At 41.8% G+C, this 25,225-nt stretch overlaps 1 protein-coding gene and 1 pseudogene across 18 annotated transcripts in view; one reads left to right on the top strand and one right to left on the bottom strand.

The window, feature by feature from the left end:
• The window catches only part of FRMD3 (FERM domain containing 3), a 407,701-nt gene that overhangs the window by 149,380 nt on the left and 233,096 nt on the right, over positions 1–25,225 (bottom strand). For all 18 annotated transcript variants that reach the window (XM_021064660.2, XM_021064662.2, XM_084979808.1 and 15 more), the window contains one exon: positions 19,721–19,825. In XM_021064660.2, the coding sequence (XP_020920319.1) occupies positions 19,721–19,825 (105 nt within the window). The remainder of the gene's footprint in view (positions 1–19,720; positions 19,826–25,225) is intronic.
• Positions 18,342–18,768, top strand: LOC146399448 (large ribosomal subunit protein eL28 pseudogene; annotated as a pseudogene).

Genomic DNA, 25,225 nt, shown 5'->3' with positions numbered 1-25,225 from the left:
AAGTTTCATTTTGTGTGCCCTCACTAGTTGGTAGTCATCCTCCTGGGCTGTGAGGAGAAACCAAGGCTGAGTGAAGGCTTGGTAAGAATGAGTGCCGCAGTGGATTGGTTATGTCTGCCATGCTGGGATGGATTGACTATGTCTGCCATGGAAGGGCAGGGAATACTTAAGGCATGTCTACAGGGTATCTACCATCTGTACCCTCAATAAATTGGTGGCTCTAAATGAACAGGTCTTCTCATTGTCATACACACTATGCCCTGCACTTTCTGATGGGTTCCTACCTTATTCTTCCTCCCAGCCTATGTTTATCCAACGCTTGTCTCACGCCCCTGAATTACCTTTGTCTACAATGTAATCACTGCATACTTTTCCAAGACAACTGCTGTTTCCCAAGGGGACAGTCATAGGATATAAAGCCCTAAGAAAAATAAGCCAGTAGTAATCATGTTTCAAGGGATTCTAGGAAATCGTTTCTTCAAAGAGGGTTGAGCTTCATTTATTAGTATGCATTGAAATTAAAAACCCGAGAGTTCCTGTTGTGGTGCGGTGGAAAAGAATCTGACTAGTATCCATGAGGACGTATATTTGATCCCTGGCCTCGCTCAGTGGGTTAAGGATCCAGCACTGCTGTGAGTTGTGGTGTAAGTCACAGACGCAGCGCAATCCACCATTGCTGCAGTTGTGGTGTAGGCCGGCAACTGCCACTCAGATTCGACCCCTAGGCTGGGAACCTCCATATGCTGTGGGTGTAGCCAAGGAAAGGAGAGGAAAGGAGAGGAAAGGAGAGGAAGGGAGAGGAAGGGAGAGGAAGGGGAAGGAAGGGGAAGGAAGGGGAAGGAAGGGGAAGGAAGGGGAAGGAAGGGAAGGGAAGGAAAGGAAAGGAAAGGGAAGGGAAGGGAAGGGAAGGGAAGGGAAGGGAAGGGAAGGAAAGGAAAGGAAAGGAAAGGAAAGGAAAGGAAAGGAAAGGAAAGGAAAGGAAAGGAGGAAAGGAAGAAAAGAAAGAAGGAAATTTAAAAACCTAACTGGCCTACAGCCTAGCAATTCCTTTATTCTCTAATTTGGCCATGTGAACAAAGAGGAACGTCACAAGGATCACTGCCCTATTATATAGTTACAAAATGTTAGAAATCACATGAGTGGCCATAATCAGCAAAATGGGTAAATAAAATGGGTAAATAAATTGTGGGTGGTTCTGCAGCAGTGTTTTCCGTGAGGTGGATGTTTATGTGTAACACAGCTGAATTGCTAAGGTACACTGTGGGATGAAATTTATAACCATGGTGACAGTTCCCAAATTGTGCACTGAATTGTCCCAGGGAAATTGCCATCCTAGACATCTGTAGGACACCATGGAGACGTAGTTCCGATATTAGCACATGCTATATTCCTTTTGATGTCATACTTTTTGCAAAGCTGGGTTTGTAGTGGTTGCTGTGATAAAAACAAGTATCATGCAAAAATAGGCGTGGAACAGGCAGAGTGTGGCAGAATTGAACCTGATCCCAGGGTCTGAGAGCCGTGGCGGGTTCAACAGCCACAAAATGCCTGTTAGTAAGTAGTTATGGTTAAGAATGAACTGCAAATACTATTTTCTGTCTTTCTTTCTTTTTCTTTTTTTTGTCCTTTTATGGCCATATCCACAGAATATGGAGGGTCCCAGGCTAGGGGTTGAATCAGAGCTGTAGCTGGTAGCTTATGCCACAAATACAGCAACACCAGGTCTGAGCCACATCTTCGACCTACACCACAGCTCATGGCAATGCCGGATCCTTAACCCACTGAGCAAGGCCAGGGATCAAACCTGCGTCCTCATGGATGCTAGTCAGATTCGTTTCTGCTGAGCCACAATGGGAACTCCACATATACTATTTTCATGTGTGTAATGTTTTCAATGGTACTAAGGCCATAATGGCTATGTTACGATACAAATGCTTAAGTTGTTTGGCTCTAATTCTTACTAGATGGACCTGTCAGATACTCTTTTGACCCAGGGCCTCATGAAATAATTACTAAAATACTGAAAGAGCCATAAACCAAGAAAGTTTGAGAACCTCTAAACTATGGCATCATGCAATTAACATTTTCTTTTTAAAATAAAAAGTATAAAACACTACATATGTTTTAAAGAATACATAACAAGCATATAAATATACTTTCAAACATCTGATATGATGCTAAACTGATCCAAAGAGGTGAGTAACAAGGAGAGAACAGAAATTTAGAGGTATTGTCAGAGAAAACCATAACTTCCATTTCTTCTGCGATTTTTTTTTTTAAATTTATGGCCACAGCCACAGCATGTGGAAGCTCCCTGGGGCCAGGGTTTGAATACGAGCCATAGCTGCGACCTGTGCCACAGCTGTGGTAATGCTGCTGGATCCTTTAACCCACTGTGAAGGGCCAGGGATCAAATCTGCGCCTCTGCTGTGACCCAAGTTGACCCAAGTCGCTGAAGTCAGATTCTTAACCTGCTGCGCCATGGTGGGAACTCCTCTTCTATGATGTCTTATCCACGATGTTTCAAATTTTTACATGTATTTGTGCATTACATGATTATTTAAAAATCAGTTGCAAAGAAAACGCTAAGGTCTGTCCAGAGAATAAAAGTGGATTTCATTGGCCATCATTAAAAAGTACACAAATAACAAATGCTGGAAGGGGTGTGGAGAATTTGGGAACCCTCCTACACTATTTGTGGGTATGGAAACTAGTGACCCCACTATGGAAAACAGTATGGAGGTTCCTTAAAAAACTAAAAATAGAACTACCATATGATCCAGCAATCCTACTCCTGAGCACATATCCAGACAAAACTTTACTTTGAAAAGAAACACGCACCCCTATGTTCAGAGCAGCACTATTCACAAGAGCCAAGACATAGAAACAACCTAAATGTCCATTGACAGTTGAATAGAATATTACTCAGCCATAAAAAAAGAATGAAGTAATGCCATCTGTAGCAACATCGATAAATCTAGAGACTATCATACTAAGCAAATTAAGTCAGAAAGACGAAGACACATACCATATGATATCACTTATATGTGGACATAAATACAACACAAATGAAATAAAAACAAACTCACAAATATAAAGAACAGAGTTGTGGTTGCCAAAGGGGAAGGAAGGAAGGGGAGCTTGAGATTAGCAGATGCAAACTATTACATATGAGATGGATAAACAGCAAGGTCCTATTGTAAAGCACAGGGAACCATACTCAATAGCCTATGGCAAAATGGAGGAGAATATGAAAAAGAACATATTGGATAACTGAATCACTTTGCTATACAGCAGAAATTAACACAACACTGTAAATCAACTATACTTCAATAAAAATTTTTTCAAAAAAGTGGATTTTATGTAATTTAGACTCCACAGGAAGAATTTCACACGTAACAGACAGATGCCAAATCCAACCAAACATCCAGGGTTGACAATGCCATCTAACTCAGGAGCCAGCAGGCCTGGATTCAAACACCAGCTCTGCCACTTACTCGTGAGTGGTGTGAGATCCATCAAGTTCCTCTGTTTCCTCACTTACAGCATCATCGTGAGCTTTAAGTGGGTTAATTCATTTAGAAGCTCTTAGAACAGAACTTGGATCATGGTGAAGGCTCAGTAAACACCAGCTGTTTCCATTTTCCTCCCGTTCACTGAGAGAGACTTAAGTTGGTGCCATGGGCCCTCTAGGTGAGCCCACTTTTGTCATTCTCATCCTCTCTCCCTCCCCACCCCACCTGCCTCCTTCTCTCCATGAACAGAGACTTCTCCTCTCTTTTTTCATACTTTCTTTTAGAGTTAGGAATTGGACAAGGAGGTCAAGTCTGGACGGCACCAGTGACCCCTGATGTACCTGTTGTACAGAGGGATTACATGCCCATGAGAAAAGAACAACAATGATGTGCTTGGTAGTGAGATATAAGGCTTAGAACATTTATCACAGGGCTATTTTCCTTTCAATCGCTACTTGGAATAGATGCTATCTTTATAACACTGTTTCCTTGCTAAAAACTGGTATTCCCAGAGAGAGAAGAAGAAAGGAAAGCCTGCTAACCGACTATCTGAATTGAGGCTGAAACCTTCATGTCCTCAACTCTTATTTGGAATAAAAATTCCAAAGACTAAGGAAGCTGATACCCAGTCATTGATTATACCTACTGAGTTTACGGAGTAACATGCACCTGAGGATGTATTCCTTAGCGTGATCTAAAAGTATCAGGAAGGTGTCTGCACGATGGTGTCTGAAGGCTCAGCCCAGGTCCCTTTTCCCTTTGGTTATTCAGCAGTCTGACTTTTTTTTTTTTTTTTGAGGCTTCCCTCAGGTTATTAGAATGCATTCCATAGTGGAAAATAAACCTACCCAGGTCCCTAAACCTGTAATAGGTCAGCTCTTATCTAATAACTGGCAGATGTGGCAGGATAAATACCTCTGCTCCCTTGCCCCTTTGCCAGAACAATTCTAAGGCATGACCTACATTCTTTTTTTTTTTTTTGCCTTTTGGTCTTTTTAGGGCCACATCCATGGCATATGGAGGTTCCCAGGCTATGGGTCCAGTTGGAGCTGTAGCTGCTGGCCTACACCAAAGCCACAGCAACATAAGATCGGAGCCACATCTGCAAACCTACACTACAGCTCATGGCAATGCTGGGTCCTTAACCCACTGAGAAAGGCCAGGGATCAAACCCGCATCCTTATGGATGCTAGGCAGCTTCGTTAACTATTGAGCCATGGAGCCAGGAACTCCAAGATTACATTCTTACAGAGCTCCTCTGTGGAACCGAACCCAAGTTACTCTATGACTCAGGCCCAATATCACCAAGTTGCATACCCTCCTTGTCTTCCCCATTCTAAAGCCCCACTCACATATAAGTCTTCTCCTAGAAACATTTCCTAATACAACTGGAGTTTTATCTCAGGATCTGCTTTCTAGGAATTGATTCTAAGACAGCCTCTCTAACTGTCCAACATGGTAGTTAAAATTCTTCCATTCAAGGTTTATTCCTTTTGCCTTAGGCCTGAACCCTGGTAACCTGCAAGTCCCCAGGGAGGGGTCCCAATTCAAGAGTGTTTTCACTATTGACAATCTAGACTGACCACATTTCAAATAATTTCTTAGAACAAACTTATTTTGACTGACAGCAGCTTGAAGCAAAACAAGGGGAGAAGGTAGCTCTACAAAAGAGGTGAACCCTCTAGAGCCTGATTGCTTTGTCTGTGAGCTTGTCCTTGGGGAGGTGGGGGGTAGATTCCAGAACCCTGAATGCTCCTTTAACTCTCACATTCCACATACACTCTGAATTGAAGGATGATAATAATGTCAAGAGATGTTTCTTTTTAATTTTGCTGCTGCCTTTAGCCCTAAGAGATCATTTTTCTCTACCCCATCATAGAAATGGTGTGTTTCTTTCATACTTTCAAATTTTGGCTTGTTTGGGGAAAAAGAAGGTGGGCGTGAGGTGGTGATTTATGACCAAGTAGATTGATTTTTAATTTGGTAGCTGCTGTGATTTAAAAAAAAAAAAAAAGCTCCTCAAAGTAAACAATTTAACAGTTATCTTCAAATGCTGGGCTTCTGTTGAAATTCATTCAGCCTATGATTACACACTTCTCTGTTATCTGTCAAAATCCTTGGTTCCCTATACCAAAGAGATCTGTGGCCCAGAGCAACATGTTAAACAACCAATGGGGCTTTAAACCAGAATTAATTGGTTTTCCCCTCAATAGTAACCAGATCCAAAATCTGACCAATTTCCATCATAGCCCTGAAAAGATGACCTGATTCTCACATCTCACCAGGACAAAGCCCCAGAGTACCTCAGTCCCTTCATTAGATAGCCAACTTATGCCATTTCTAGGCCCTCTAGCCTTTGCTGGGGAAAAAAGGATGCCACTGGAATGAATGCAGCCTTAACAGTGTTCTGAATAACAAAGTTAGCACTTTGAATACATCTTTCCACTCCCTTCTGGCCTGCAAAATTTCTGCTGAAAAGTCAGCTCATAGTCTTCCCTCATACATAATAGTTGCTTTTCTCTTACTGATTTTAAGTTTCTCTCTTTATAATTAAAACGGCAAAAGTTAAGGATAATGTCTTGGTGTGAGTTTCTTTGGGTTTCATTAGGCAGGCTCTTTGTGATTCCTGGAATTGGATGTCTATATCTTTTCCCACATTAGGGAAATTTTCAGCTATTTTTATTTCAATTAAGTTTTCTGACCTGTCTTCTCTCTCTTATCCATCTGAGACTTCTAACATGCAAATATTAATATGCTTGATGTTATCACGGAGGTCTCTTAAAAGTATCCTCATTTTAAAAAATTTTTCTTTTTTCTGTTCGGCTCAGGTGATTTCCACTACTCTATCTTCCAGCTCACTGATCTGTTCCTCTGTATCATCTAATCTACTGCTGATTCCTTCTAGTTTATTTTTTAATTATTGTATTTTATTGTATTTTTCAGCTTTGTTGTAGTTCTCCTTTATATTTTCTACTCTGTTATATCTCTCACTGTGTTTATGTTTTTCTCTCAAGTTTGTTGAGCATCTTTACAATCATTACCTTGAACTCTTTGTCAGGTAGGTTGCTTACCTCCACTTTGCATAGTTCTTCTTCTGGGTTTTTCCCTTGTTCTTTCCTTTAGGACATAATGCTCTGTTTCCTTATTTTGTCCCAGATTGGTTGCATTTCTTAATCAATGGACTTAGGTAGCAGATGTCCTATGGGGCCCAGTAGCACACTCGCCAGAGCTACATGCTTGAGGGGTGCTCCCAAGGTGGGCTATGTGGGCCTTTCTGTCATCGCGGAGCTGACTGCTGTGGGCATGCTCATAGGCAAGGCTGGTAACCAGCACTGTTGGCTACCAAGCCCTGCTTCATGCAGTGGCGGCTGGCCCACTGATAGGTAGGGCCAGTCCCCAGCATAGCAGACTGTGGAGCCTGCAGATGGGCAGGGCTGGGCACCAGGAAAGCTTGTGTGGTGGGAGAGGCTGGGTTCTGGGACAACTAGCCACAGGGCCTAGAGGGTCTCCAGGCTGGTGCCAGCCCACTGGAGGGCAGGTAAGCCCCCAGGACTAATAGGCTAGAAAGAAGACTCCAAAATGGTGTCTGGCAGTACCAGCGCACTTGTGATAGAATGAGGTCCCCAGAATAGCTGCTGCCAGTGTCTTTGTTCCAGTTGTCTCCTGCCTCTCCAGGAGGCTCTCAAAGATCAGCAAGTGGGTCTGGCCCATGATCCTTTCAAATGGCTGCCTCTGCACTGGGACTTGGAGTGTGTGAGATTTTTGTCTCCTTTAAGAGCAGCATCTCTGTTTTCTACAGGTCACTGGCTCTCCCACTTGCAAGCCCTGCTCACCTTCAAAGCCATGTTCTCGGGGCCCATATGCCTGGTCCAAGAGTGCCAGGCCAGGGAGTCCAATGTGGGGTTCAAAGTCCTCACTTCTTGGGGAAAACCTCTGCAATTATGACTATCTTCTAGTTTGTGGGTCAGCTCCCTAGTGTGTAACCACACTGCATCTCCACTTCTTTTACCTGTTGAGTTGTGGCTCTTTCTTTGTATCTTTTGTTGTGGCAGTTTCTCCTAGTCTTCAGGTTGTTTTCATAGCTTGCTGCCTTACAATAAACAGTTGTAATTTTAGTGTGCTCATGAAAGAAGGTGAGCTCAGGGTCTTCCTACTCTGCTTTCTTCCCAGAAGTTCTTCCTTATGTCTGCCTTTTGGCCCAAACAAGATGACCAGTTCATGATTATAAAATTATGACATCCTAGTTGGCTAAGTGAATTTCAGATTGTATCCTGTCTTTTTTTTTTTTTTTTTAATCTCCCCATGACGTATAGAGTTCCTAGGCCAGGGATTAGATTCGAGCTGTAGTTGTGACCTAAACCATGGCTGCTGGATTCTTAGCTCACTGTGCTGGGCCAGGGATCAAACCTGCATCCCAGTGCTCCCAAGATGCCACCAATCCCATTGTGTCTCAGTGGAAACTCTGCAACCTGTCTTATCAGACATCCCAACCCTTCCCAGGCGAGGACTTCAGGTGAAGACAGAGTCAATTATGAGCCATAATTTTAGTTAAACACCAAGTTATGCTTTCTTCTGAGAGAATATGACAATTTTTCCAAATCTGTCAGTGTTAATACCTTGGACGACAATTGAACCATTAGACAATATGTCCAATTTTCAAGCTGTTAGTTAGATCATGCTGTGTTCCCTGTAACTTGGGTGCCCAAAGTCTTTTCCTACAAAGCCAAGTTACCTATCCATACTTCTCCCCCAAACAAACATCCTTTGAGAGTTAAAAATAAAAGAAGACTCATTAAGGAGACAAATTCATGACTAGTGACTTGAAGCAGCATCACAGCCCTCCTCTTCAGTGCAAGGGTGCCCTAGATCTTAGGAACAACTCTCATTCCTAGTTTTGAGCATCTGTGAAGCAATTTCCCCCAGGAACAGAAAGCAGACTTTCAATGGCAGGAGCAGCTGATGGGACATAATGCTGTCTAGTTTTCTGGCACCATCCCCAGAAGGAAACTTCAAATCACTAAGCCTGTTTTTATTTCATTCCATGTCCTCCCCAAAGGTGCCTCTAAGAAAAAGCAAATTGCTTTCATATGGGCAAGGTCTTTCCCCATTATTTATAAAATTCACTGAGAGGCTCACTAGTTCTGTCTGGCTGCCAGCAAAGAAACCTCAGGGCTGTAATTATATCTAGAGGGAGGAGGCATCAGGGTTCAGCATGTCCTTGCAACAATGAGTTCCCAGGTCATCCTATCAGAAAGAATGTCTGGTGGTCACATGACACACAACACCCGAAAACAAGGGCGCTTGCAGAGACTGCCCCAAGAGTGTGGATTTCCTAAGTAAATTTGCTGTCTTTGGGTATGAGTCAGAATAATCCTTTTGCTAGAAAAGTCAACAGGAGTTCCCATAGTGGTGCAGTGGTTAATGAATCCGACTAGGAACCATGAGGTTGCAAGTTCGATCCCTGGCCTTGCTCAGTGGGTTAAGGATCCGGCGTTGCCATGAGCTGCGGTGTAGGTCACAGAAGCGGCTCGGATCCCGTGTTGCTGTGGCTCTGGTGTAGGCTGGTGGCTACAGCTCTGATCAGACCCCTAGCCTGGGAACCTCCATATGCTGCTCCCTAGAAAAGGCAAAAAGACAAAAATAAATAAATAATAAAAAGAAAAGTCAACAACACTGATGTAAGTGGGTTAAACAGATGCTTAGAGATAGGGATGCTCAGGTCAAAAGCATTGTTGAAAAAAATAAAACCTTGAAGATACATATTTAAATAATATACTCTGTACCCTAAAATTATGATCCGGGATATACAACATCAAAATTTTCTAATAAAATTATGAAATTTAAAGAGTTCCTATCACAGCACAGCAGAAACGAATCCGACTAGGAACCATGAGGTTGCAGGTTGATCCCTGACCTCGCTCAGTGGCTGAAGGGTCTGGTGTTACTGTGAGCCATGGTGTAGGTCACAGCTCAGATCTGATGTTGCTGTGGCTGTGGTGCAGGCCAACGGCTGCAGCTCCAATTCGGCCCCTAGCCTGGGAACTTCCATGTGCCTCGGGTGCAGTCTTAAAAAGCAAAAAACAAAATAACAAACAAAAAAAACCCCATTGGATCCAATCTCCCTCAAGGACTATAATCCAACCACCTACAACCAAATCCTGGTATAATTCCTCCTCTGGCTGGCTAGGCGTGGGGTACTTCCTCAGTTCTAAGACACTGGGGGTGACTTCCCTAGCTGGGTTTGGGAAAAGGTGGAAGTGTAAGAGGGGAAACCAGCACAACAAAAAACATCTCAAACCACAACCATAGAAACTAGCATCACAAAAGCCAACTCAATGTTTTCAAAACTACACCTTTCCAAAGAGAAGTTACCCCCACACCTGAGCAGAAGTGGTGGAAAGAATATGTTACCTTTAGGAAAAAACACCTGGATAAGCCAAGTCATATCTTCTTTTCTTCTGGAGTGAGTTCTTCTAAGACTTCTAAACCTGTAGTCTCAGCTTTCTGTCTCAGTCAAATCAAGAGAATCCTACTCACCTTCTCCCAAATCTTAGGCAACTAAGAGTATATGAGTTCTTCAGGAAGACAAATGTGGAGGGAATTCAAGGGGATTTTTACTGACCAGTTTTCCACCTGACCTGTCAAAATTTTTAAAGAAGGGAAATTCTGAGCCCTTGCTATTAAAATAGCAAAAGATAGTCATCATTTACTGACTCAGTCCTCACCACTCTCAGAGCATATGGGGCATGAGACATCTTGTCAAACATACGGTATTCCAAATGTGATCGTGCTAAATATTTAATATTCCACAGCGGTGCAGCATAAATCAAGTCATGAAGAGTTGTAGGCAAACCACCAACTCCCACAGCAGAGGTAAGTTCCACTTCGGCTTTTCTAACTAGATTTTTACCTGTTGATTAGCTTTCTATTCAAATAATTCATTGTTTTATTTTCCACTCAGAAAAAGTACGAGCCAGTGAAAAACAAAACGAAACAAAAAAACCCCCACCAATGCTGGTTAACTAATCTCTTCTTAAAATTCTCATATCAGCATGTGATTGTACCTTTGAAACTTCTTTTTAAATTATTATTATTATTATTATTGTTTTTTTGCCTTTTCTAGGGCCAATCCCGAGGCATATGGAGGTTCCTAGGCTAGGGGTCTGATCAGAGCTGTAGCCACCGGCCTACACCAGAGCCACAGCAACGCGGGATCCAAGCCGCATCTGCACCCCATACCACAGCTCCCGGCAACGCTGGATCCTTAACCCACCGAGCAAGGCCAGGGATCGAACCCACAACCTCATGGTTCCTAGTCAGATTCGTTAACCACTGCGCTGCTGCACCACGACGGGAACTCCTTAAATTATTATTTATTTATTTATTTCTATTTTAGGGCTGCACCCGCAGCATATGGAGGTTCCCAGGCTAGAGATCCAATCAGAGCTGTAGCTGCTGGCCCAGGCCACAGTCACAGCAACACCAGATCTGAGCTGTGTCTGTGACCTACATCACAGCTCACAGCAATGCCATATCCTCAACCCACTGATGGAGGCCAGGGATCGAACCTGAGTCCTCATAGATGCTAGGTAGATTCGTTTCCACTGAGCCATGATAGGAACTTCCGTGAACCTTTTTTCTTAACTATCCAGGGCCCACTTCCCCTGTCTTCTTCCAAAGATCATAATAATGGCCATTCTGCCTTTAAAAGAAGTTATTATTAACATTTCTAGACTTGCTAATCATGGGTGTATTTCCTCATGCCAATGCCTCACCTAGAGCTAGCCAATGCATAACAGTAGTAACAATAACAATGAAAAAGAAAAATAACACATGCTATGTATTCAGTATATACCATTTGTTAAGCATGTACATATCTTATCTCTAAATCCCATATCCACCTGACATGTAAGTATGATTATCTGTTTTAACAATTAGGATAAATACTCAGAGAAGCTTAATAATGTGCTAAAGATCACACAACTTCCTAGCCAGCAGAGATGGGATTTAATACGCATCCTTTTGAGTACAAAGCCCAAGCAGTTGCATGCAGCAACGATTCTGCAATCCATGTGGAAGTTGTACTCACACTATATCCTCAGAATTAAAAGGCTCGATCAGCCGTTGCAGGGGAAAACAGAACTAACTATTCAGGAAGCCCTCTGAGCAACTTTAGTGTATTCATCAGAGAAGATGGTTTTGTTTTGGAGTGGCTCTTATTTTTTCCACTAATCTACTATCTGAGTCTGGACATGAAAAATTAAGCTAAACCAAGTCAAAATATAAAGAACAATGAAACGCATCAACCCAGAAACTTTTTTAAGTTAAAGTCACTTTAGATGTACCAAAAAGTTGCAGAAATAGCATAACCACTCATCTTCCTCCAGTGGAGGCATCTTATATAACCACAGACAATTATCGAAATTAAGAAACTAAAATGGGAGTTCCCATTGCAGCACAGCGGGTTAAGAACCCAACTAGTATCCATCAGGATGCGGGTTCAATCCCTGGCCTGGCTCAGTGGGTTAAAGGATCCAGCGTTGCCTTGAGCAGTAGTGTAGTTTGCAGACACAGCTCAGATCTGGCATTACTGTGGGGGTGGCAGAGGCTGGCAGTGGTAGCTCCCATTCAACCCCTAGCCTGGGAACTTCCATATGCCACAGGTGCGGCTCTAAAAAGAAAAAACAAAAAAAACAAAGATTTTTTTTTTAAAAAAAGAAACTAATGTTAACGTAATTCTATTTACTAACACACCAGTTTTCCCTCTATTATGCTTTCCTTTGTCCCAACATCCCATCTGGGGTTCCACACTGCCCTAGGCGATGCATCACTCGAATCTGCAACAGTTCCCCAGTCTTTCCTTATCCTTCGTGACTTGAACACTCTTGAGCTGTTTTGGAGAATGTCTCTGCCTTTCATTTCTCTGATATCCCCTCAAGATTTGAATGAGGTCACGTGTCATTGGGAAGAACCCCCAAGAGCGCCTTGCTCAGCACTTCACGTCGGGGAGTATCTGGTGTTGGTGTCTTTTTACTGCCGATGGTAACCCTGATCCTTTGGTTAAAGTGGTATTTGCCAAGTTTCTCCACCATAAGGTTATACTTTTTCGTTTTGTAATTAAAAATACCTGTGGGGGGTGGGGGTAGGGCAAGAGAGGATACCTTGCAGCTCTGCAAATATCCTGTTTCTCTTTCAACTTTTGTCTGTCTAATGTTAGCATTCATGGATGGATCTTGCCCACAACAATTATTCTTGTGGCGCTCTGATGGTAGTTTTCTATTTCTCTCATTCCACCTACATTTATTAATTGGAATTCTTCTGTAGGGAAGAGCTGTCTCTTCTCACCTTTTTATTTATGTATTCAGCTGTTTATATCAGTATAGAGTCATGGATATTTATTTTATTCCATGGATTATAATCCAATACCAAGGTTATTTGTTTCTGTCACTCCCATTGTTTCAGTTTAGGTCATTTGCAATTCTTTTTTTTTTTTTTTTTTTTTTTTTGTCTTTTGTCTTTTTAGGGCTGCACCTGCAGCGCACAGAGGTTCCCAGGCTAGAGGTCTAACTGGAGCTACAGCTGCCAGCCTACGCCACAGTCACCACAACACAGGATCTGGGCTGCGTCTGTGACCTATGCCACAGCTCACAGCAATGCTGGATCCTCAACCCGCTGAGTGAGGCCGGGGATCGTACCTGCAGCCTCATGGTTCCTAGTCGGATTCATTTATGCTGCACCATGACAGAAATTCCATTTTTTTTTCATTTGCAATTCTTTTGTGTGGGCTCTATGCCTTTTTTAGTGCCCAGAGTTTAGGTTTTGAGCACTTTTTTATTTCCTGGCGCCATAAGATGCTCCAGCCTCACCTTGTGATCTTCCTATCCCAGCCCTAGAATCAGTCATTTAGGCAAGGAGCCCTTCTTCCTTTTACTAGAGAAGGAGCCATTTCTGAATCATCCATTTTTGCAAGGAGCCTAGGAGTCCTAGTCATTTCTGCAAGGATTCTAGGCACCACAGAATCAGCCAATTCAACAAGAGGCCCTTCTTCCTTTTGCTCTCTGAAGCCGAGATCTGAAGGCCAGGTGTGCTCACTATTACTGTGGTGTCATTGCCTCTAAGCCATCTCAGGGGACATAACTTAGAAATATATGTATACATATTAGCCTCCCCACAACACAAATACATATGATTTCTGTATTTATCTATGTATAGTTAAAAAACATGAGTGCACATTGATATCTCTGATTCCAATTCTAAAGACTGTGTTTAATATTTTATCCAGTGTCTTCCCAATGAGAGGGTCAAGAGGAATGAAAAAGGTTTATGCATTTATTTAAGCGGTGTCCAGCTATTGTCTAGGCCAAGGGTCAGCAAACTACGGTCAATTGTTTGCAGAAACGATTGCCTGTTTTTTTGTGAAATACTTTCACGGGACAAAGTTTTATCAGAATATAGACTCATCCACTGATACAGATATTGTCCACGGCCACGTTCCATGAGAACTTAATAATTGAGTAATTAAAACAGAAGCTTTATGGGTCACAAAGCTGCAAATATTTTCCATCTAGCTCTTTACAGAAAGGGTTTACAGATTCCTAGTTTAGTCTGTGTTTCAAATTTTCATTTGAGAGATGAAATGGAAAGAGTGTGGGTTTAAATTTTATTCTTTCTCCTACAATTACTAGTCACATTCAAGCCACTGACCCTCTCTGTGCCTGTTCCCCCCTTCTTTGAAGTATTTTGGGGAAGACTAAAGACTGTGGCTAAAATTCCTGATGCGTGATAAATGCTCAACTAATGGTAGCAAGAAGTACTTCTCCAAGTGTGCTCTTTCAAATTTTGCACAAAAGTCATCTATTTTCAGTGATGGTTAGATGACTAGTAGAGTTCACAGAGTCTGTTTGGCTGTGGGGATTTTGAACCATAATTCTAAATTCAAATCCTCACTGCATCACTCACTCCCTGCAGGACCCTGGGCAAGTGACAACATTTTTGAGCCTGTTATTCTCCTATACAAGGGTAATATCTCCATAGGCTATAAGAATAATGTCTATGAATATCTTTATGCCATGGTCCCCAACACCAGCCAGAAGACAAAACTGGGATGGCTGCATCAAAATTAAAATTAGGCTAGGTTAAAATGCATATTCTTTTTTTGTTGTTGTTGTTTTTTTGCTATTTCTTGGGCCGCTCCCGTGGCATATGGAGGTTCCCAGGCTAGGGGTTGAATCGGAGCTGCAGCCACCAGCCTACGCCAGAGCCACAGCAACGCAGGATCTGAGCCGCGTCTGCAACCTACACCACAGTTCACGGCAACGCTGGATCGTTAACCCACTGAGCAAGGGCAGGGACCGAACCCACAACCTCATGGTTCCTAGTCGGATTCGTTAACCACTGCACCACGATGGGAACTCCCAAAAATGCATATTCTTTATCCATTCATCCATCTATGGACACTTAGATTGTTTCCATGTCTTGGCTATTGTGCATAGTGCTACAATGAACATGTATCTTATTGAATGAAAGCTTTGTCTGGATATATGCCCAGGAGTGGGATTGCTGGATTATATGGTAGTTGTATAGTCAGTTTTCTGAGGTACCTCCATACTGTTTTCCATAGTGGTTGCACCAGTTTACATTCCTACCAACAGTGTTTACATAATGGAATACTGCTCAGCCATAAAGAGAACAAAATAATGCCATTTGTTGCACCATAGATGAAACTAGAGATTCTCATACTAAGTGAAGTAAGTCAGAAAGAGAAAGACAAATACCATATGATATCACCTATATGTGGAATATAAAATATGGCACAAATTAACCTATCTACAGAACAGAAACAAACTCATGGATATAGGGAACAGACTTGTGGGGGTAGTGGAGGAGAGAGTTAAGATGGATGGGGAGTTTAGGGTTAGTAGACTCAAACTATTACATTTGGAGTGGATAAGCAATGAGGTCCTGCTCTATAGCACAGGGAACTATATCCAATCACTTGTGAGGGAACATGATGGAAGATATTATGATAAAATAATGTGTGTGTGTATATATACATATATATGCATAAAGAATGTGTGTATATATACATATATATGCATAAAGAATATGATGGAAGATATTATGATAAAATAATGTGTGTGTGTATATATACATATATATGCATAAAGAATACGCATGTATGTGTGCATGTGTATATATATGCAGTCATACATATATATATATATGTACCTTGATGTACAGCAATAATTGACAGAACATTGTAAATCAACTATAATAAAAAAATTTGTAAATGTATATTCTTTGCCCTAGCCAGGAATTCTGATTCAAGAGGTCTAGAATAAGATCCATACTGAGCATTTTTAGCAAAAACCTAAGCTGATATATTTGCAGGGCCACGTCAGGGAACCCCTGTTACTCAGTAGTAAATACTGCTTCACAAATCCTCTTTGTGATCTCATGCCAGCCCTACATCCTCACAGTGTCCTGCTACCTCCTCTCACTTGGATAAACGCTTGGCCCATTCAAGGGTTCCTACAAGTGCTATGGGAAACCAAAATCTCCTTCTTCTGAGCCACAACATTATAGCCCTTTTTAGAAGATTAGGTCCTACTGAAGGGCCAATAAGATTTTCCATGTTTCAGAAGATTATCTTGGAACCTGCTCCAAAGATGGCAGAATAGAAGGACTGGAGCTCAACTTCTCTCCTAAATTCAACAAAATTCACAACTAAAGGCTCAGCAATCTCCACCCAAATGGACTAGAAACCTTCAAAAAGATATCCTACTCCAGAAGAAAAAGAGGAGGTCACATCAAGAGGTAGGAGGGGCATTTCACGATATAAACAACCCCATACCTCCCGGATGGGAAGCTCCACAGACTGAAAACTTAACTGGTTCACAGAGACTCACCTACAGGAGTGAGAGCTGTGAGCCCAACATCAAACTCTCATGTGTGGGGATCTGACACTGGGAGAAAAAGCCCCTGGAGCATCTGGCATTGAAGGACAGTGAGGCTTGTGTGAAGGAGCTCCATGGGACTGGGGGAAACAGAGACCCCATTCTTAAAAGGCACACACGGACTTTCATGTGCACTGGGTCCCAGGGCAAAGCAAAGTCTCCATAGGAATCTGTGTCAAACCTGACTGCAGTTCTTGGAGGACATCCTGGGAAAGCAGGGGTGGATGTGGCTTGTTGTGAGGGAAGGACATTGGAAGCAAAGCTCTCAGGAATATTCAGCAGCCATGCCTTTCTCTGGAGGTGGCCATTTTGGGAAAATCTGGCCCCACCCTTCAGTTAGTCAGTGCTGAGAAGCCACAGGGCAAACAACAATCCAGGTGGGATCACAGCCCCACCCATTAGTAAACAGGCTACCTAAAGACACCTCAGGCACACATCTGCCTCTAATCCCATCCAGAGACTAAGTCCCACCCACCAGATGGATTAGAATCAGCTCCATTTACTACTGGGCAGGCATCAGCCCCTCCCATCAGGAAGCCTACAGCAAGCCCCCATACTGACTTCAGCCACATGGGGGGCAGACACCATAAGTAAGAGAGGCTACAACTCTGTTATCTGTAAAAAGGTCACCACACCAAAAACCTACAATAATGAAAGGCAGAGAACTATAACTCAGATGAGGGAGAAAGGAAAAACCCCAGAAAATCAGGCAAGTGATCAGGAGATTCTCAGCATCCATGAAAAAGACTTTAGATTGTTGATGCTGAAGATGATGCAAGACATTGGAAATAAACTGGAGGCAAAGATGGATAACTTACAGGAAACACTGACCAAAGAGATACAAGATATAAAACTTAAATAAGAAGAGATGCAAAAGACAATAACTGAAATAAAAAATTCACTAGAAGCAGCTAACAGCAGAATACAGGAGGCAGAAGAACGAATAAGTGAGGTGGAGGACAGATTAGTAGAAATTACAGATGCAGAACAGAAAAGAGAAAAAAGACTGAAAACAAATGAAGAGAGTCTCAGGGAACTCTGGGACAATGTATTATAGGGGTGCCAGAAGGAGAAGGGAGAGAGAAGGGGACAGAAAAAAATATTCCAAAAGATAATAGCTGAAAACTTCCCTAACATGGGAAAGGAACCACTCACTCAAATCCAGGAAGCACAATGAGTACCATATAAAATAAACCCAAGGAGGACTACCCCGAGACACATATTAATCAAACTGACCAAAATTAAGGACAAAGAGAAAATCTTGAAAGCAGCTAGGGGAAAGGAACAAATAACATACAAGGGAACCCCAATAAGGATATCAGCAGATTTTTCAGCTGAAACTCTGCAGGCCAGAAGGGAGTGGCATGATATGCTTACTAATGTGAAAGGAAAAAACCTCCAACCAAGATTACTTTACCCAGCAAGGCTCTCACTCAGATTTGAAGGAGCAATTAAAACCTTCACAGATAAGCAAAAACTGAGAGAATTCAGCAACACTAAGCCAGCCTACAACAAATACTAAAGGAACTTCTCTAGGCAGAAAAGAAGACCATCTCTTCCTAAGACATCCTCCTCCTTTACAAAAATACACTTTGAACCTCTCCCTCACTGTACTAGGTCAGTAAATACAAAACCAAGAGCCAGGTGGAGTTTGGGGGAGGAGAAAGGGGACAGGAAGATGACCAGGGACACTGGTGAGGAGAGCAAATTAAAGAGTCACCCCTAGCTGACCCCTTCACACACTGCCCTGCTTGTCAGTAGGGCAGGGTAAGAAACACAGACTGGTCTTTCCATCATTGGCCACTACAATGAGAGAAGGTAAGGCACAGCCTTTCTTCTGCCCACATGGCCCTGTCTAGTGCCCACTGCCATGGCTACCGTTGTGTCTTTGCATCTGCAATGGATGGTGGTATGGAACTGCTCCAGCTTCCTAATCAAGAGGAACAAGCAGATGTACAGCACTGAATCCAATAACCTTAAAGGCCCACAACTCCTTCTGCTACAACGGGCTGATTCACCACAAGACTGTGAGTGTGGAGCCGGAGGCGGATAGCAAAGGGGTCATGGTGGTGATGAAGCGGATATCCAGCCAGTAAAAGCCAGCCACTTCCTACGAATGGCCCACCATCAACAAGAATGCCCAACCCACTCTTAGCAGCATCCAGCTCATGATCCCAAAGAATAAGTACCACCCAGACTTGCTCATGGCCACCATCCACAGAGCTATCACCATACTGTGCAGCCAGAAGATTGTGATGGTGAAAAGGAAGTGGACAAGCCCCACCAAGGGTTCCTAAGCCATTCCCTCACCCCCTTCCCCAAAGCAATAAAGATGTCAGTCAAAAAAAAAAAAAAAAGAAAGGAAAAAGAAAAGAAAAAAAGAAACAGAAACTGGAGCATGAGGTCCAGGACTTTTTAACCCATAGCTGGAACCAACAGTAGTGTTGCAGGAATGAGAAACCCTAGGTGGTGGGAGCTGGGATGGAGATTCTAGGGTCTTTTTGATGTGAGGAACATACATCACTGTAAGTTTAGCACATGCCATGCCTGACATTCTTAGGCTGACACACCAGCTCAAAAGCCAAGACTCCCCTGCTCACTCTTAAACACCACAGAGACAAGTATAGGTGTGTCCAAGAGTAGGTATACAATGCGGGGGCTGCCAAATTAAGTGGTGCCCAAGAAGCAGATTTCAAGTTTCTTAATCCATCATCTGCCAAAGAGGTAAACGTCACATAACATAAAATTAATAATTTTAAAATACGTATTTCATTGGCGTTTAGTACACTCACAATGTTGTGTATCTACCACATATCAAATTTCAAACATTTTTATCACTCTAAAAGAAAATGTCATGCCCATCAAGCTGTCACCCTCTTCCTTTCCTTTATATCAATAGCTTTTTAAAGTGAGGAAAGGATTTTTGAGATTTTTACGTAGCCACTGTTGAGGAGCTTTGGCAATCTTTGGCTTCAAAGGGCGCAAGAACATTCTCTCTTCAACCAGGCGGGAGTACCTTTCTGGAAAGGCCTAAGGTTAAGTTTCCCTTCCCTCTGCCTCATTCAGGCCAGTGGAAACAGTGCCAGACTCATACACACTTACGCACACACACACACAGATGCTGGTCAGTTTCATGGGATCAATAACCATGAGCACAAGTGCATCACAATTGCTCTGAGAAGAATCTAGTAAGCACCCAAAAGTCTGAGTGCCCCTCCCAAATAGGTCCAGACAGTGGTCAGCTCTTACCCGCTGCTTCTCTGGGTCCACATAACGAATGCCAAAGTAGTCCTTCTCCAGCAAGCTGTAGTAGTTGCAGATGTGGTCAATAAGAAACTGCCCTTTGGTCTCCCTCTGCAAAGAAAGAACATTTATATTTCAGCCAGAGATCACCTTGTACATTCATGTCTAAAATGTGCCTCATTCACTTCAATAGGTCTGTGCTTAGAGAGATGAATTCATTCACCTGTCTCAGAGCAGGGCTTCCAAACCCTTTAGCTGTAATCCACAGTGAGAAATTCATTTTACACCATGAGTCATTACATACACTCACACACACACACACCCAAAGGAACACTAAAAAGAGAAACCAAAAGGATACCAAACAATACCCCACATAGATGCAACACACTCTACTATATTTATTGTATTCTATTATATGCCATTTACTTTTTCTAATGCTGTTAATGATTCACAACACTGATTTCACAACTCAACACCTAGGAGAGATCCAATGTTTGCAAAACAATACACAATACCACATATGAAGCACCTGGCTGCTTGCTCTAATTGTTCAATAGGTTCATTCATTCAGTCCTTAAAACAATCCTACAAGGAAGGTCCCCATTTTATATCTGAAGAGAGGTTCATCAGCTTTCCCAAAGACATACAGCATGTACAGAGCAAAGTTGAACTTGACTTGGGCCACCAGAATCCATGCTCCTTTGTTTTTCTGGAGCATTGGCGAATCCACTGTGACTCTGCTAGAACACAGGGTCTGGATGGTATGGAAATACAATAAATGTATCAGATGGAACATCCCAACTCCCATCAAGAAAGGTGGAAAACCTTCTGTCTCAGGCCTCACCGCCATAAATCAGTATAGAGATGCATGGTAGATGGGGGGGAAGTCCAGGACTGGGGTTCAAAGACAGGTCTTAGTGACCTTGAGCAAAGCCCAGCTGTTTCCACATCAGTAAGAATAATTGGCTGGACTAGATTTCCAAGTTGGTTATATTATTTTTCCTTCTAAAATTTTATGAGTAAGAGATGCAGCAGCCAAATCTGATTAAGATAAATACCACTTCAACAAAACTCCTTAGTAGAAAAGACCCTTCCAAACCCTCATCAGGGTATTTGATAACTTTCTGCTTCAATCAAAGTCACTGACAGATCCAAGGAATGTTTTAGGAATGGAATGTGACCTAGAAAATATAAATGAAGAAACCAAAGACATTAAGTGAGCCACTCTTCCAATTCACTAAAAGTAATTTTAGAAGATCACTTTGGTCTATGTTACATGATTATCTTTTCATTAGAAACTACTACCACCATCTTGAGAAGTTGATGAAAAAGTTATTCACTGGCCTGGGATGCACTGCACTGAATGAAAGACTGGGGCTTATAAGCACTTACTGTGATATGAAGCTTAAATTTTCTGGAAATCACGTTTGAGGATGATTTTGAATTAGCTTTGAACCTTTACTTCCTCTGTAAGAGAACTCATTGGATGTAGCTCAAAAGGGACAAAACATCATGTTGGAACTTGTTTTTAGATTTTTGTAATTGTTCTTAATCCAGTGGGCTCAAATAAGAAGCTATATATCTGATGACAGCTCATTCCAATGTCCAGAATATAATCAATGGATATAGTTCCTTTCACAGAATTACTCTGCAGTCCATCTATCTTAAAGAGGTTGCTGTGGGATCGAATCACTGAACATAACACATGAGTTCATCATTTTATGATTGGATTGCCGAGCTCTCTGCTGCAGAATTTACCATGGTGGACACCATATGCAAGACACACAAGACATGTGGGTTAAAGCAATGCTTTATAATGATCAGACGTCGAGCATGACAGCCACTGCTAGCATTTTTCCCTGAAGAAGATACAGTATTTCAAAGCAGGACAAAGATTTTTTTTTTAGTAATTAAACACAGCAACCAATATACACTCCACAGCAATATCTCATACTCTGTAAGGTCCTTGAGAGAAGGAAATAGCACTGAAGACAATATAGTAACTGGAAAATGCAAGTATGACTGAAACAGCATTCAATAACTTCCACAAACGCAGGTGAAACCAGTTCCCATGATTCCAGGCCACCAAGTGAGTCCTAGGTCTCTGATCCTTAGAGTACCACCCCAATGCAGCAAAATCACAGCAAATTCAGTATCACTTAGGAGGTAACTTGTTGGAAACACAGAATCCCAGGCACCATCCCAGACCAACAGAACCTAACCTCATTTTAGCAAGATCCCTCAATTCTTCATATGCTCATTCAAGTCTGAGAAGCATTGGTCTAGGGGAATTTCCCCAATATGTGAAAAGTGCCAAAACTCTACTACACAAAATTCCCATTTTCCTTGAGAATTGTCTATTCCCCAACTCAAAAAAATCAATAGTCTTTTTCCAACCTCATGAAGACACACTGCCCCTGCATCTGCAGGCTGCTAGCCAACCTTGTCATCTCAAGATGCTCTATATCACCATTTCATGCAAGGAAGTCCATTTACAGCCTCATGGTCTACTCTGTTCCACTCCTGCTTGGAAATCTGGACAGTGTTCTTAAATTATTTAAATACCTATCATTATCATTTCTGTGCATTAAGCCCAGCTCTTGCAGTAAACAAAAGGCCACCCATGCCCCATACCAAGAGTTGGGAGAGCCTGTTCAGGGTTCAGGAGTGAGAGGGTGCAGAAGTTCAGCTGCCAACCCTGAACACTGCACTTCAGGGGAGGAGCCTGAAGTGGGGGAGCACTGATTCTGTCCCCACCCCCACCCCCAGCCCTGGAACTCTGTGAACTGATCCAAACCTTCTAATCGAATCCTCTGGAGGTTTCTGAGGGCAGAAGCCATTGTCTATACACCATCCTGTTGCATAAGCCAGAACTTGGCACTCTGAGTGTTACCAAATGAATAAATGAGGCACTGCTTTCTCAAAATCTGGGTTCTGGAAACTAAGAGTGAGACTCAAGCAATACAGCATAGTCCTAGAGTTCCCTTGTGGTGCAGCAGATTAAGGATCCGGTATTATCACTGCAGCAGCTTGGGTTACTACTGTGGCATGAGTCTGAATGCTGGTCTGGGAACTTCTACATACCATGGGCATAGCCAAAATAAATAAATAAATAAATTAATTAATTAATTAAAATAAAAATAAATAAAAAGACAATATAGTCCTTATATTAGAGATTCCTTGAACATAGCACACATGGAGAAATGGTTACCAAAGATTTCAAGTATAAGGACTTTTATAGTCATTTATATATTTACTTATTTATTTTTAATATGTATATATTTTTGGCCATACCCTTGGCATGTAGAAGTTCCCCCTGCCAGGGATCAAACCCACACCACAGCAGTGACAATGCCAGATCCTTGACTTCTAGGCTACCAGAGAACTCCAGGGATTTCTTTTTAATATCAAAATTTTGCTGATGCTCCCACAAGATAGCAGTTATATTATTAGTACCAAATGAAAAGGGAAGAAACATTAAAGAGCTAGCATAAATTACTTAAAAGCTGTTACCCAAGTTGTATTTTATTAATCACAACAGTGTTTCACACATGTGGAAGACAATAGGGCACAAATGTGTGAGCAGGGCCTCATACAAGGGTAGGTAGGATGTTATGATCCAGGCCTCAAGAAACTGCCCTAAGTATAGGCTTTTGATGCTATCACTAAATGAAGTTATACGGTCTCAGGGTTGAAAGAATAATTTGTTCACCATATGCAATTAAACTGGTGTCCTGATACTGGTTGTCACCTCCTATAATGCACTGGATTGATATTTTTATCAATTCTAAGACTATACTAAAACTAAACTAAAACTATACTAAAAATAGTAAATATGGTTGTAATATTTTTAATAATTGTGGTATTTTTAATGTGTAAAAATCTAAACCAATATAGTCAAGGTGTGGCCTATGGTGCTGGAATGGTCCTCCATGAGATAAGTTCGGGAATTAAGAGCTATTTATTTTTATTGTGTCTTCTACAAGTATTGGTCCAAATCAAATTGAGGGAACAAAATTTAGGACTAGTCTCTCACTACAGAGAGTGTGATGCTCTGATCTAAACTGGGCCACCATGTTTGAGGGTTAGATTTGGGATTGCTTTACCCTAGGAGCCTCAAAGTGTGAAGAGGGCTGGGCCCTCTCTCTACCTCTCTGTCAAAATTGGGGGCAATTTTTGGTGTGCATGTGGATCCTTGAACTCCTTGCAATAATCCCACATTCCCTCAGGGTTCTCTCCCATATACTGGAAAGGAACCTAATTTTTGTAATCACAAACTAGACTACTTGTCAGAAAAACCTCTCTCTCTTTGCCATCCCAAAGCATGCACTAGAAAAATGCAACAAGCCACCATGTTCTAGTCTTGTTTCCACCACTTACCAGCTGGGTGGCCTTCAGCAAGTCATGAAATCTAAGAGTTTTTTCTTTTTTTCTTGTATGAAAGGGGAGTAATGATGCTAACATCCAAACCTACCCCACTGGGTTATTTTAAGCTCATTCATATATTTGTTAAATATCTATTATACAGCAGACATGTGGATAGGAATTAGAGAAAAATAGCGAGCAAAACACAATTTATAATCTCACAGACCTTAAAACCCTATGGTTTTACAAATCACATATGGAAGCATTTTTGCAAACTGCCAATCACTATACCAATGTACAATGTCATTACTAATAATATTTAGAATTATCTTAGTCTTAGTTCTTTGCCTCCAATTTCATAGATAAAGATAAAAGGAAGTTAAGAGGAAGAGTATTCACCTCCCAGAAGTGGCCTCTAAGGGAGGGAAAAAATGAACTAAGAGACAACTCAGTATTTTTGCTTAACTCCTCTTGCAGCCAATTGCTGATGATAAGTTTACTTCAACTCCTTGGTTCAGTGGTGAAGTTGAAACAACATATTTGTGTTTAAAGAGGAACAAGAGAAATCAACTGGATCGGTCAGCTGTGGCTTGTCTTCAATGAAAAAGTATGGCATGTTTCAATCGCTAATTCCTAAAACTCTATGTCAAGATATTTGCTATTGGTTAAATAAGGAAAAGAGTACCAACCCCCAAATACTTAATGTGTTGCTATAAACCAACACTTAGGGTTTGAGTATCTAACTTCGGGAATGAAAGTTTGAACATAGTAATAAAAATTACTGTGTATTGAACACTTACTCTACACCAAAAACTGTTACACACTTTGCATTTAATATCCTGATAACACACTCTTCCCATGTTTCAGATTTTTAAAGTGGACTCAAAGGTTAAGTTTATTGCATCAGTGGCAAAGATTTTCTCCCATTCTGTGGGCTGTCTTTTCATTTTTTTTAATGCTGAGAAAAAGCTTTTGAGTTTGATTAGGTCCCATTGGTTCATTTGTGTGTTTATTGTCATTATACTAGGAGATAGATCAAACAAGATGTTGTCGTGATTTATGTCAAAGAGCGTCCTGCCTATATTTTCCTCTAGAAGTTTTACAGTATCTGGCCTTATATTTAGGTATTTATCCATTTTGAGTTTG

This window comes from Sus scrofa, chromosome 10 (genome assembly GCF_054392235.1).
Source record: "Sus scrofa isolate SSC_HxYL_T2T_F1_AM1 chromosome 10, Sscrofa_HxYL_maternal_Yorkshire_Landrace_v2.0, whole genome shotgun sequence".
Taxonomy (NCBI): Eukaryota; Metazoa; Chordata; class Mammalia; order Artiodactyla; family Suidae; genus Sus; species Sus scrofa.
This window is presented reverse-complemented; position numbering and strand designations above follow the sequence as displayed.